The sequence below is a fragment of the Melozone crissalis genome, unplaced genomic scaffold, assembly GCF_028551555.1.
Source record: "Melozone crissalis strain CALT ecotype California unplaced genomic scaffold, PUWL_Pcris_2 ptg000057l_1, whole genome shotgun sequence".
Classification (NCBI taxonomy): domain Eukaryota; kingdom Metazoa; phylum Chordata; class Aves; order Passeriformes; family Passerellidae; genus Melozone; species Melozone crissalis.
In genome coordinates this window covers 11,596,719-11,611,213 of record NW_026535835.1, presented here as the reverse complement: position 1 = coordinate 11,611,213, position 14,495 = coordinate 11,596,719, and the positions used below count along the sequence as shown (strand labels likewise).

Below are 14,495 nucleotides of genomic sequence, written 5' to 3'. Positions count from 1 at the left end.
TACATTGAAGTGCCAAGAATTTGTAGAAAATTACTTACTGGGAAGGAAGGATATTCTACAAGCAGGTGCCTCTTTAGTACATTTGTTGTGACATTTTAATCTGAAAGATAACCATTACATGTTAAATAGCAACTTGTTCTTTCCCAAATAGAGGAAGTCTACCCTTAATTTGTAATTCTTATGCTAATCTCAGAAGGAGTTCTGGAATGCTCAGCCCCAGAGCAGCAGGCATTCGTATGGAGAATTCTATTATTGAGGCTAATGAAACCACAAACATATCTTAGCATCTGATTTATTTTTAATAGAATTACTTTCACTGACTCTCAGCCAGCAACCATGAAGTAGCAAAATCTCAGTCCTCTGGACTAACAAGCCTGAGAGAGAAACAGAAATTAATATTCCGGCTGTTATTTAGGGATCCAGCTCCCACTACAAGATTTGCCCAGGATGAGGTGGGAAGCCTGTGGCAGAGAAACAAATTTGGTTCATTCACGTGTCAGGCTGCCACCTTCAAGTGTGAGTTGTGCCAGGAGCATCCCTTTGCCAGGTCAGAATGACTGAAAAAATGATGCCACTGCCAAAAGTGCATCACATCAAGAGACAGGAGTTGCTGCAGGCTGGGGTGAGTCCAGTCCCAGGCTGTTCTGAAGGAGACCATCCCCGTGTGCTCACCTGCAGTACTTACACTTCACCCCGAACATCATGCTCTTCTGGCACACTTGGCAAATCTGAGATAACCAGGACTTTGTAGAGAACCTGCCAGAGACAAGAGAGGGAAAACTGACATTAGGTGGTGTCCGAGGGAAAATGAACATTTGTAGGTAGCTGAACTTGACAGTGAGACACCTGACCCGACTCCAAACCCATGTCAGAGTGCTGTGCCACCACAGCCCTGCCTGGGCTCTGTCCCTGCCTGCTCACCTGAGTCACAGCCAGCCCCAATGCCAGCCTGCTCACCTGTGAGTCACAGCCAGCCCCAATCCCTCCCTGCTCACCTGTGAGTCACAGCCAGCCCCAATCCCCCAATCCCTCCCTGCTCACCTGTGAGTTACAGCCAGCCCCAATCCCCCAATCCCTCCCTGCTCACCTGTGAGTCACAGCCAGCCCCAATGCCAGCCTGCTCACCTGTGAGTCACAGCCAGCCCCAATCCCTCCCTGCTCACCTGTGAGTTACAGCCAGCCCCAATCCCCCAGTCCCAGCCTGCTCACCTGTGAGTCACAGCCAGCCCCAATCCCCCAATCCCTCCCTGCTCACCTGTGAGTTACAGCCAGCCCCAATCCCCCAATCCCTCCCTGCTCACCTGTGAGTCACAGCCAGGCCAAAGTCTCTTCGTACCGTCTGGGGGGATCCCTGGGAGAGCTCTGATGGAGAACAAGAGGAGGGTTTAGGGAAGCACTGCTGACGTGTGCTCACCACCCTGCACAGAAACTGAGCAGTCACTGCCCCAGCTCAGCACCTCCAGCCAAGAGGAGTCACAGGAACACAGCTCAGACTGATTTGCCCCCTGTGAAGTTGCCCTTGTATTTGTTTCCATATGATTGGATAAATCATGATGTTTTATATTTAGGGATTACAGAAGTCCATCTGATCAGGTCTAAGCCATTCTTAAAGTGGAAAGTCAGACTTTACTCCTAATTGATTTACCATCACCCAGTTTTCCTGCAGTGTCAGTAGATTTCAGAATATTCTATTTCACAGAAAATTATCTCAATTTTCTAGACAGGGCCAGCATGACCCAGAAGAATGAAAACATACATGTGAGCTCACCTAACTTTCTGCTAAGTGCAGGAAGTAAGACTTCCATATGCCAAACCAGCATGCCAGTGGTTAGAGCACATAACTTCCTGAAAACTCTCCAATACTCACAATTCTGGCATTATTTCCCAAACGAAATCTACAGAAATACTGCACACGTGAGGCAAACCCCAATGTGCAAGTGTCAGCACAGCAGCAGGGCTGGCTCAGAGCCAGTCTCCTCACTTGACCATAGATGGCACCACAGTCTTTTTTATCATTAGTCCAGGGAGCTCCTAGAGGCATCTGTGATCCTCAGCCTCTTGGAAAAGGCTGGAATGGGGAGCTGCTGTTCCTAGAAATGCTGCTGTCTAGTGTGGCCGTCCAAACAATCCCAGCACAGCAGTAAAGAAGGCTGTGAACATCGGGTCAGACGGTTAAATCCTCACTGAATGAATATCAACCGGTCTGGGATTGTCCAGGACTCAGCAGAGCCCACAGCAGCCACTTCACCCCAGCCAATAGGTCTATATGAAGAGGAGCACCAAAATCCTTCATTTCTGTTTGAGTTTATTCTAGTGCCTTTTTCATTTATTGCACCAATTATCTCACTCTCCTCAGGGAAATGCTCAGATTTCTGCTGGCACTTTCATTTTACAATCTTTCTATTTCTGAAAGTAATTCCTGAGATTTTTGTTTCAAAGGGCATTAGCTTGGACTTTCATACTTGCTTTTAATACTCAGATGCTTTTGGACACTTTCCAAGCTGCTCCAATCTCTCTCCATTAGCTTCCAAGGTTACAGGTGGTGTCTGGGACACACCTCAGGATGGCCAGAACTCCCAGTGGCCCTGGAGAAACCCAGCCCTGCTCCTGCCAGCCATCACCCATGTGAACAGACTCCTCAGCACACAGGGAACACCCCCCATTCCAGCACATGCTTCAGCTTCCACAAGTGTCTTAACTTCACTGCAAAGACACTGGGCAATGCATATCCAAATGGTTAGATGTGAAATTCCTGTACCAAGAGGCATCTGTGCCAGCTGTCTGAGGTCACAGATAAGCCCCCCTTGGCTTTAACCCTTGAAACATCAGTATTCCTTTGCCTTGCTTGTGTCATCTTAGAAAATACCAGGTGCAACCAAGTAAAACCCTGTGGTTCTGTGGCAGGCCAAGCTCCTGCTCAGTTAACAGAAGCTCTGGGATAGGAGGGCCTGTGGAGAACCTCCAGAGGCTGCCCAGGGATGGCCAACAGGGAGCTGACAAGCACAGGTTCTTCTCTCTCAGCAAGGCACTGCGGACACCCCTGTGAGAATCTCTTACCGAACCTAGAAAGAAGAAAAGATATATTTTTTTAGGCTCTGATACTCCTGTGACAGGTACACACTTTGCTAGAGCAGGAACTGCTGCCTGCAGCACGCGCTGTCAGGTTTACAGACGCCTGTGGCTTTGCACAGGCTCCTGAGGTTGCTGCGTTGCCAATATTCTCCTGCCTACCTAGGGCAGCCTTTGCCGGGGAGAGCCCCAGCTCCAGCCCGGGAGGAAACTTACTTTATTGGAGGAACTTCGTCTATCCTGTTGCCCAGCTGAGACTCGTGGGACTTGCTCCTGGTGAGGGCGGGGAAGTTGGGCAGCAGCTGGAACACCTTGCGGCAGGGGGGCGGCGGCGTCCGCGGCGGCTTCAGGCGGTGCCGGCGCTTGGGCTGCGGCGTGGCCGGGGGGGTGACGGTGATGCTGTGCGGGGCGCGGGGCCGGCCCGCGGGCAGCGCCGGCGGCTCCAGCAGCGCCTCTGCCGAGGGACAGGGCTCGCAGGGCGCGGGGCGCGGCTGGCCGCCCCTGCCCGGGGCACACGGCGGGCACGCGGGCTCCGGCTGCGGGCAGGAGCTGTCCCGGCGCTCGGGGAGGGCCAGCGGCACGTCGTCCCTCGGCTCCGCTCCTGTGACACGAGCAGCGTTAGCGCGGGCCCGCAGCGAGCCGAGCCCGGGCTGCTCGGGGCTCCGGTGCCCGTTTCACCCGGCAATGATCTCCCCTGAGCCTCAGCAGGGCCCCAGGCTGCGAAAACTCAGACAGAGCCTGATCTGAGCTTTTCAGAGACATATATCTGTGTTTTTAAAAATGACATTTCTTTCTAAGAGGTGAACACCATCATTCCTGAGCAATGGCTGGTTTATACAGTGTGGATGGGAAATATTTGACAGCCTGGGACAAGAAAGATTAGAAAAAGGGAAACATGACACCGAGCTGTTTGCTGATTTTTTCCATTAACTAATCTTTACCATTTGCAAATGGATGAACTGTCATAATACCAACAGGAAACATCACCTTTCAGTGACAGATTGATAACTGCTACAAAGAAAGATGTGGTGCATGTGAGTCCCAGTCTGCTGGGAGAGGCTCTTGTACAAACAGATTGTACAGTGCCTGTGGAAGTGCTAGGGGAAGGTTTCTCTCTGAGCTGGCAATATTTGGGAAAGGCATCACCTAGAAGGAATCTGGTTGTATTTAGTAAGTCAAGGATGTGTGTCACTGACCCATGGAGAATGAGCTGGAGCATTAGACACGACTCTGAACAGAAAGGGTTAATAAGGACATCATCTACTGAGTAGGAAAGGATTCTACATACATTCATTTCCATTTCTTTATCTGACTTGATGTCCAAACCAAACCCAGCTGACAGCTCTCGACAGGTTTGATCAGCACACATCCCAGAGCCATACACTGCTCCCAGAACACCCCCAAGCAGCGTCTGCAAGGCAGCAGGTGGGGCTGGGCTGGGGACACCGGTGCCCCAGGAGAACAAGGCCGTGTGTACCTGACTCCGTCACCTTCCGCAGGCAGCTCAGGGCCCCGTTGAGCCTGGAGCACTCCTCATCTCTGGCTCCACATCTCTTCATCGTTTCTTTCACCTTTGACTCATTCATTTCTAGTAAGGCATCCAGGGTCAGCTCCTCTGGTATTCTCTGCAGGAAAGCAAGAGAGACCCTTTTGTTGCTCTGTGTACAAACAGCAGTGTCACCTGTCGGGTATTTGAGCAGTGGCACTGTCTCACTGCCGGGGCTGACTCATGGCTCACTCCCGTGGGCAGTGCCCCTCTGGCATGGCCAGCAGTGCCCACAGCTGCTCTCCCCCCTGCCTGGGGTGTGAGTGTGCTCTGCACCTCCAGGGCTGCTCATCCTCTGCTATTCCACTTAGCATTACAGGGGATCAAAATACTCCTCCCCTTGTGGAAAATTTTTGCAAAGCTACTAATAAACCTTAGCTTTCTCATTAAAAATAGGGTCAGAAATAAAACAGGTCTAAAACCTGAAAAATAGTCAGATAAGGATGTTTGGCTTTTCAGTATTAAAGTGAACAAGAGAATCAGTGAGGAAAATGACTTCTTTATTTGAACAAAAAAGAAATGTTTTGACAAAGATAGCGGCCTCCTCCTCAAGCAGTCTTTCCTTCATCAGAGAACCAGCCTTACCCATATCCTGCCTGGAGAGATATCTGTGCAGAACTCCTTCTACATCTTAATGCACCAAAGCCCCACAGTGATAAGGCTCAGATCAGGCAGACACAAAAGATACAAGAGCCTGGAAAACACAAAATGATCTGGTATTTCCTGACACAGAACTGAGCTGTGTCTCTCTCTCCTCCCCCATTCAAATGTTTCCAGTGTAAGTCTGCAGCAATTGTGGTTAATAAACAAAACCAGGATACTTAGCCCAGTTACCCAGGAATTTCCCTGTAAAGTTCTGCCTAAACAAACCTCCCTGTTGCCTATTCTCACAATGAGATCACAAATTTCACAATATTTGGCCTTCATCCTAAAGTTTCGACTCCTGGAATCAAACTATATAAAAGGCTTTGAACTTTATTTGAAGGGGAAACTCAGAAGTGTGTGTCACTGCTTGGTGAAACAAAAAGCATGGAATTCTCTAGTCCTTAAAGCCCACTTCCGACTCAGAAGCAGACGTGAATGTGCTGAATGTCCTTTCACAATTGCATCTTTCTTACGCCAGACTCTGGCTTTGAGAGCTGACGCAGGACTTTCAGCTGTGACACTGCCCAACTGCCCCAACCTTTGGAGCTCTGTAGGTGGCAACACAAAGAGTTTCCAATTTTAGTAACTGTGGCATGGAGCAAACAAAAAGAATAAATTAAGAAAGGGCAGAAGTCTAAGAAACACATCCTGTATCTTCTGTCACATGCCCTGAACTGGATGAAACACAAAACACAGCTGACTCAAGGGAGGCCAGGAATTTAAATGAGCAGTAAGCATGAAGCAGGAGCAGAGCAGAGCCAGAGTTCAATGAAGTTTGGGCAGACTTTCTTTCTTTTTCCCTGTAACTAATCTTTGCAGAATAACAAGCGCACAGACATCACAACTGATGCTGGGTATTATTAATTTTTCTGCACCACCATGATGCAGGACACAGGACTGCCCCATCCCTTTGTGTGCCCAGTCTCTCTGTGCCCAGAGCTGACTGATGATGGTCCCCACAAGGCCCTGCTCTGCACCCCAGCTCAGCTCTCACACAGACCCTGCCTGAGGGGACTGCACCCACACACAAAGCCCAGGCCTCTCTTCTGCTCAATAGGTTAATTTTAGAAAGACAGAATAGCAAGTTGTAGGAAAGTAGAAAGTACAGAAAAGGAGATTATATTTAAACAATCCCAATGACCTTGAGCTGGGAGAGCTCAGACTTTCTGAACCTGCTGCCAGCCCCCATGACACGCGACAAAAGAAATAAGCCTTCAGAGAGGGGGAGGGAGGGGAAGTAAGAGGCTTTCTTTAAACAGCCACTCATGTGCTGCACATATGTGGGGGCTTAATATAAAACTGGTCAACCTGATCCCTGTAAGATTGGCCTGCTCTGCCTTGGCTGCGTGTCACCCCCCGGCAGGCAGTGTGACAGCGAGGAGGGTCACTAGTTCAGGGTGGCTCTCAAACAGGTTCTGCTGCTGCCCTGCCTCAGCTGCTCTGGGGGCAGGAGGGCCCCTGCTCAGGGGCACGTGGGGGGCTCTGGCCCTCAGTGCAGCTCTGGGCCCTTGCACAGGGGTTACTCCAACTCTTCACCACTGAGGGTGAGACATGTGGGCCCAGCTGACCTCTCTTTACCTGCTTCTTCAGTGGGTGCTGAGGCTTTTTTTAAAAACAGCTTTAAAAATGCAGATTAAAGGGTTGCATTAGGACCAAGCTCAACACCACCTCCCTGGGCACACCTTGTCTTGACAGGGAGAGCTACAAGATATTCAGACAGTACTCTACTAATAAGGTCAGATTTAAAAACAGAGAAAAAGCAGAAGACAGAATCTGCTTTCGATCTTCAGCACCTCATAACTGCCAGCAAAATCTAAAGCCTAACCATGCACTGCTCAGCAGAAGGGATGCTAAAAAGTCCAAAGCAGGAAATTATTCCTCCCTACAACAGGTAAGAGGACTTCTCCCTGAAGACGTCGTGCTTATCAGACACAGACTGCACTTCATGGTGCACATGTCTAAAGAGAGAAAAGTGAGCACCAGTGCATCCAAGGGTCAGTCTCAATTAGCCCGGGTGAAGAGTTCACAACAGTCTTTAATCTTGTCTGGTGTCCAACTTAAATCCCTGAAACATGGCAAAAATGCTGGTATCTAACACAGTGGAGGGGTTATTTTTGGTAAAGATTCCACCCTGCAGATAAGCCTACGTAGCTAATGCTGCTGCAGGCACTCTGCAAAATCAGCCTGACCTGCTCCTCGACCCAGTAGCCACAGCTCTTCCCATAAAGCTGGACAGTTGTCAAGGCCCCAAATGCCTCCTCTTAAATCAATACATTCCCTCTCCAATCATCCTCCCGTGAAGCAGCAGATGCTAGAAGAGAAAGCCCATTACATAAGGTGCTTAAATTCCCACTGATAGCTCTAAGCAAAGCATGTAAAGATGCTCTTAAGAACATCTTGTGCCTGCTAGTTGTTATTTTGCAGTGTTTTTCTGGTGCCCAGCAATGAAGGCACTGAAAAATTGCTGTATTATTAAATTCCTGGAGATTTTATGGGCATTCTGGAAAGCCTCTCAATTGAAATTTCCAGCTTGCATTAAGCTGTGAGCATAAACAGGCCACGGTTCCACCTAACATCACCCTCCTCACTGTTCCACCTCGCAGCAGAGGCTGGAGAGGAGCTGACAGCTCAGGGCATTGTGTCCAGCTGGCTCTTTGGGGACAGGAGAGCTGCTGTCACGACTCTTCTGTGGCAGACAGGTGCAGCAGTTGCAGATCCCTCGGGCTGAGCTCAAGGCATGAAGGGTTCACAGTGCCCAAAGCTGCCAGGGGCACCTGGAGCCCTTGGCAGGGAAGGGGAGCCCTGGCAGTGGTAGGGACTATCTTCCAGGAGCTGTTTACACTGGGGAGGGCCTTCAGCTGGAACACTGAAGGAATTTTATAGCTCTAGGAAGCCTGCAGGACAGAATTAATTTGCATACACACAATTAGCACATCCAGGATCTCTGCTATCTGGCTGGCCAGCCAGAGCTCCTGCTGCCAGACCCATGGAAATCCCCAAGAGCCAGCCACGGTCCTCATGGCCTGTTCATGCAGATATGCTGACAGAAAAAGATGAGAGGATACAGCTGGGGAAACCTGATAGGCATAGGCAGATCTGCCTCTTCTACCCCCCATCCAAAGGATGCACTCACCAAAACCCCTCACAGCTCCTCCAGTGACAGATCTGCTGTGGGCTGGGGCCACCCTGTGCTAACAGAACCCTCTGCCACGGGCCCACAGCAGCAGCCCCAGGCCCTGGCTCACTCCTGGCAGGGGCATTTTCACAGGGCAGCACAAGGCTCTGGGCACACAGTTCCTGCTCAAGGCATGAGCCCTTCCTGCTCTGTTCCTGCCCCTGCCTTGCTCAGCTCTGCAGCTCTTTGGCATCGATGCTGGCTGGGGACGGCCTTCACAGGCAAGGAGGAGAAAAGGGCACAAGGGTACAACTGGGACTCACATCTGTTCCCAAAAGGAACAGCCTCAAAGCAGCCCCAACCACAGCCCTGTTCCACCTGCTCCCAGTCTCCCTGGTGACACAGCCCTGCTGATGGCCAGACCCCGGGGCAGGATGTGCCCCTCCCTGTGCAGGACAGTTATCCACTCTAAAAACAGCTTTCCAAGCTTGACTGACTGGCACCTCTGCTCCACAGCCAGCAGGGCTGGCCCAGACATGCTTCAGATGATGATAAGAAGATGACTCTGTTCTTAAGTTAGTTTTTAAGACAGTGACAAGTTACATGTGGGAAGAAATACAATAGTTCTGTTTCTGGGAAGCACAGTGATAAAGGCAGAGAAAATCGCTTTCTGGGCTGAAGAAAATAAGCCAACAGAATTTTTTTAGTCTCTTCTATTTGACAGACATACTCCAAGCTCAGAACCCAGTAAATAGCTCTGCAAGAGACTTCTTCCATCAGCTCAAGAGTGGAGAGAGCACTCTGTTCCCATCCTCCTTCTCTCCCATTGCCCTCCCAATTCCTGACTCCAACTCCCAAGGCAAGCAGGACAATCCAGATCAATGTATTTTTCTAGGACCATTTTCAGAGCAATTTTTATCCACTCAAGATGACTACATAGCATGCACACAGCTTCTGTCTGTAAGGCTCCTTGCCCTGTCTTTTCTAGGTCTCAGTTCAAGTTCCTCTTTGCTCACCTTCATCCCACCATATTTAACCATTTATACATAATTTTTGGCAGTAAACCACACATACAATCGGTCTCTAGAATTAATCAATCTCTAGAACTGATCAGATTCTAGAACTCCTAAGCAAAAACAAGGACTCCAGCATTCCCTAGAAAAACACTTAAACAGCAAGTTACAGCACCACGTTAGCCCAGCTCCAAAGCAGAGCCTGCTGCCACTTTCTATGATAAAAATCTGTCTGGAAGCTGATTAGAGGAACAGTAACAAAGCCACAGAAATAGCAAGGTTGGGGTGGGGGCTCCAAGCTCCCTTACCCCTCTGGAAGCAGCAGTGCATTGCCAAGGAGGATGCCAGGCTGGGCTGGCAGTGCCCACGTACCTGCAGGCCCGCGAGGTCGCAGCCCAGCCCTCGCACCCGGCGCAGCGTCACCGGCTCGCTGCCGTCCGTGCTCTCGGCAGCTCTAGCTGTCGCCCAGCGCCACAAACACTGCATTGTTATTGCTGTAATCTCCTCCACAACTAAAGGATTTTACAGGCAGTCATTATTCTCGTTTTAAATATAGGTTTTCAAAGAAATAAAGGAGCCCAGCAATTATAATCACCAGAGCTTTCGAGCTTCACAATGTCTAGAGCAAGTCACTGAGCAAAAATAGTCTTCACTCAGGAGTGGAGGAGTCAGCAGATATTCTAAATTGGAGCTGCTGCTCTATTTCTGACAGGAGAGCCTGGGAGCTTCTGTGCTTCCCTGCATGGCAGCTTTATTTGGGAGAGGACTGGGGGGAGCGAGGGGAGGGGAGGGGAGACAGAGAAACAGAGCATTGTTCTTCTCACCGCTGAGCTAAAGAACTCCTGCAATTAGGCTGCTTTTCAACAGTGTTATGTCACAGATTAGCACAGTCTTGAAAATACTCCCTCCAGTAGCACTAGAAATGCAAAGGGACTCAGAACCATTTAAAAAAGCAAAACCCCATCAACCCAGGCCTTTCTCCTGGTTTGTCCCTGAGAGGCAGCAGGCACAGAGAGCCCTCCACTGCACCTCCTCCTGTGCCAGACCTGCTGTTCTGTTCAGCTCTCAGGGCAGGGCTCTGAGGCAGCTCTTCTGAGACTCCACAGGTACTTGGCAACCTCTCCAGTTTCAGAGCCTGAAAGGCACAAGAAGAGAGGGCTGTTCTACCATGTGACCACACTGTGACACTTGTGCACTTTTCCTCCTCTCTGCACAATTTTTTGGAAGCCTTAAGAAGGAAACCCAGCATGCCTATTTCCATTTTACAGCGACCTAACAGTATCTGAGAGATGGAAAGCTGTTCCCCATTGCCCAGAGCCAGAATCACTCGAGGGTCCCCATTTTCACAGCATTACCTGCTCAGCTCTGTCTGCAAAGGCTCCTCCCCATCCTGTCACAGGCAGTGTGCACAAAGCAGGACACCACTCTAGATTTTGTAATAACTAACCTATTAAAGCTCCTTCTGTCAGTGATTTCCATTTTGAAAGCTTTCAGCTGAAATGCAGTTCAACATGCTGTATGAAATCTAAACAACAGCAGGAATGATCCCATGATACCTGAGACATTTCTGAAAGGTAACTCATCCCAGACAGCTCAGCACTGTGCTGATGTCAGTGTCCAGCACCAACAGTGGCTGCATGGCTATTTTTTGAGCAGTGAAATAACAGGACCAAAACAAAAACCACTGCAAGAGCAGAGCACTTAGTTTATTAGCCCAGCTATTTCCACTTCCCCCAGCTCACGGCCTGTTCCAGCATGCCTACTCAGAAATTATTTTAATGACACACAGGGTGTTGCAGTTCTGCTGTCCAGCTAATACAAGTGCTACAGAAGCTGCCTGCAGCTGCATGAAATGGATGCAGAACCCTTAAAAGATAACCATACACTCAGAATCCCAGAGGAGTTTCAGTGCTTTGTACACTTCTTACAGTTCTGTCCCAGAAGGACCAGAGTTCATTTATTTGGACACTGCTTGGGACAGGACAGCAAGAGAGCACAAATCAAAATAATACAGATCTGGGAAATTCTTTCTGCCTTAGACCAAACCCGAACTTGTTCACCCCTTTTAGTGACCACACATACAGAAGGGCAGTCTCAACCCTCTCTGCTTCCTGCATTAGCAGGATGTAGCAGATTTGAACTGTCTACCTCCCTCCTCCCTTTCCTTCACCTCTTCGCCCCTCCTTTCTGTAGGCATCACAAAGGATTTATAAAAGAGCTACAAAGACATTCTTTTAGACTCAGGCAATTCCAGTAACCTTAGAAACCAACACTAGCTGGGAGCCTGGCAGTTTGGCCACAGCAACAGGCTGCTTTTGTCCTCTCATTGTCAGTGCTGCACCTTTGGCTGTGCCACCCAAAACCTTGCTGGGCTGGAAGGCAACACCAGCACCACACTCAAAATGAACAGTAGGAAATAAAAGGAACAACTTTGTCCTGAACCCGTACTGTTTAACTAAGAGACCACTTAGTTACATCAGAACCAAGCTGGAATAACTTCCATGAAAATTTAAGGAATTTTTCACCCAGGCAGATTCCTGCTGAGGTCAAAGAAAAATTGTGGTTGTTTAGCGATCAAAGGAAACTGAATGAGAACATTGTGACCTGGCCTGCAGAGGCAAAAATGGGAAAAAGAATAGAAAAAGCCTTTTCTGCTTTGTTTAACTGTCAGTGAACTGAGCTCTACGTGTGTGTGTGTGAGAGACTGTAACAACAGTCCTGTTCTGGCTAATGCTGGACACAGAACACAGCGCAGCACAGCACTGTTAGTATCACAAAGGTAGTGAGTGATTAAGTCCTGCCGTGGCTCGCAGAGCCACAGGCAGCTGGGAGTGCACTGAAGGGACAGGAGGGCGCTGTGGGGGCTGTGTCCCCTCCTTACCTGCACCACCTCCTTCCTGACGTTGACGATGTCCAGCCAGTCGTTGAAGCGGGGGTAGCTGTTGAGCTCGGCCGTGCGGTCGCTCAGGGGCACGCTCAGCTTGCACTGCCGCTGCCGGTGGATGTAGTCAATCAGCTTCACCTGGGGAGCAGAAACAAACTCTGAGCTTCCTGGGCACGGGCTGACCTTCCCGGGGTGTGCTGGCTTGTGACACAGGAGTGACATCCTCCTGTGAGCTCTGGGGAAATCCACGCAGTGCATTTCCCTCACACTGAGCATCTTTGCTCTTCAGCATTCCAGCAGAAGGCAGGGCCTGCTCTAAACCCCCATCAACAGCAGTTCTGAGGCAGGAATAGCCAAAGTACCCAAAGACTCTGAGGCCTGTTATCTGATGGGCATTTCTATTACAAAATCAACATTAAAACCAGCTAACTTGAAAGAACAAAAATTCAGGCAGTTGGACTAGATGATTTCTGCACATCTTCTATTCTAAAGTTTTATTCCAAAGCTTTTATCTCCTGACCATCTCATGGCAAATGCACTACACAGAATTCTTCACTTAAGGCACAAAAGAATAAAACAGCAAAAAGGAGTATTATTTGTGCCTTATGTTTGCGTATCAAAAAGAAAATACTCTCCAAAGATTGCTCGCTGTGTCACACATTCCCATGAGGCAGGCTTAAGCTTCAAAACCTTCCTAACAAAACAATGCCTCAAAGCAAGTTAGCTGATCCATGATTTATAAACCAAAACATGTTCTTAGTCAACAAATTTTAGCATCTGGGACATGATCAGACTGAAAATGTAAAGGAAATAACAAACATGGATTCTTTGACCATCATGTGTCTCCTCTTACAGTTTAAGTGCTTTCCTATGAAGTTAGTTGAGAACATGTTTTATGAGCAATCTATTCCTTACAACTATCAGCTGTAACAAGTTTGTCCCTGCCCACACACCAAATTCTGACAGCAGTGCCATGCAGCCTGAGATTTGTCAAAAAGTGTGTGAATACTGAAGTGATTCCAATTCCTGTAATGCCCAGAGCAACGCAAGCACTGCCATTCCCAGGAGAGGCAATCCAGGACTACCATGTCCTAGAAACTCAGCCATCCCTTTGCATTCTCGCCCTGACCACCCCTGCTGAAACCAGAGGAGCCTTTTCACCACAACTTCCCAACAGGGCTTTGGAGCCCCAGCCCTACAGTGAACTGGAAATCCCAACCATTTATTCTCAGTACCCCTTTTTATATAAAGGGGCTCACAGCACTTCCTTTTTTCCACCCCTGCTCTGCTTCCTCAGAGCAGGGCAGGGCCAGCCTGGGGAGAGACTGGCTGTGGGCTCAGCAGTGCCTGGGCCCCAGCGGCTGCCACGCTGCTGCTGTGTGCCAGGCAGGGCCCAGGGGCTCTGTCCCTGCCCTGTGTGCCCTGTGCTGGGCCCTGTGTCACCCCAGGGGCTGCTGCTGGCTGCGCTCTGGCTGCCCTCTCCGCACCAGCCCCTCAGCTGTGCCCTGCCCTGAGTTTCCCTGGCTCTGGAGCAGGGCAGCTGGGATCCTCCAGGGAGCTGGGATCCTGCAGGGGCTGGGATCCTGCAGGGCAGCTGGGATCCTCCAGGGCAGCTGGGATCCTGCAGGGGAGCTGAGATCCTGCAGGGGAGCTGAGATCCTCCAGGGCAGCTGGGATCCTGCAGGGAGCTGGGATCCTCCAGGGCAGCTGGGATCCTGCAGGGGCTGGGATCCTGCAGGGAGCTGGGATCCTGCAGGGCAGCTGAGATCCTGCAGGGGAGCTGGGATCCTGCAGGGAGCTGGGATCCTGCAGGGCAGCTGAGATCCTGCAGGGCAGCTGGGATCCTGCAGGGGAGCTGAGATCCTGCAGGGCAGCTGAGATCCTGCAGGGGCTGGGATCCTGCAGGGAGCTGGGATCCTGCAGGGCAGCTGGGATCCTGCAGGGAGCTGGGATCCTGCAGGGGCTGGGATCCTGCAGGGCAGCTGGGATCCTGCAGGGCAGCTGGGATCCTGCAGGGGAGCTGGGATCCTGCAGGGGAGCTGAGATCCTGCAGGGAGCTGGGATCCTGCAGGGCAGCTGGGATCCTCCAGGGAGCTGGGATCCTGCAGGGAGCTGGGATCCTGCAGGGGCTGGGATCCTGCAGGGCAGCTGGGATCCTGCAGGGCAGCTGGGATCCTGCAGGGCAGCTGGGATCCTGCAGGGAGCTGGGATCCTGCAGGGAGC

General features: G+C 50.4%; 1 protein-coding gene across 1 annotated transcript in view; it reads right to left on the bottom strand.

Annotated features, from left to right (window-relative positions):
• Positions 1-14,495, bottom strand: part of KSR1 (kinase suppressor of ras 1) — a 47,442-nt gene that overhangs the window by 8,226 nt on the left and 24,721 nt on the right. The window contains exons 2-8 of the mRNA XM_054287285.1: positions 12,270-12,410; positions 4,547-4,694; positions 3,286-3,670; positions 3,058-3,062; positions 1,302-1,362; positions 673-756; positions 39-100 (exon numbers count right to left, since the gene is read on the bottom strand). Of these exons, the coding sequence (XP_054143260.1) occupies positions 39-100; positions 673-756; positions 1,302-1,362; positions 3,058-3,062; positions 3,286-3,670; positions 4,547-4,694; positions 12,270-12,410 (886 nt within the window). The remainder of the gene's footprint in view (positions 1-38; positions 101-672; positions 757-1,301; positions 1,363-3,057; positions 3,063-3,285; positions 3,671-4,546; positions 4,695-12,269; positions 12,411-14,495) is intronic.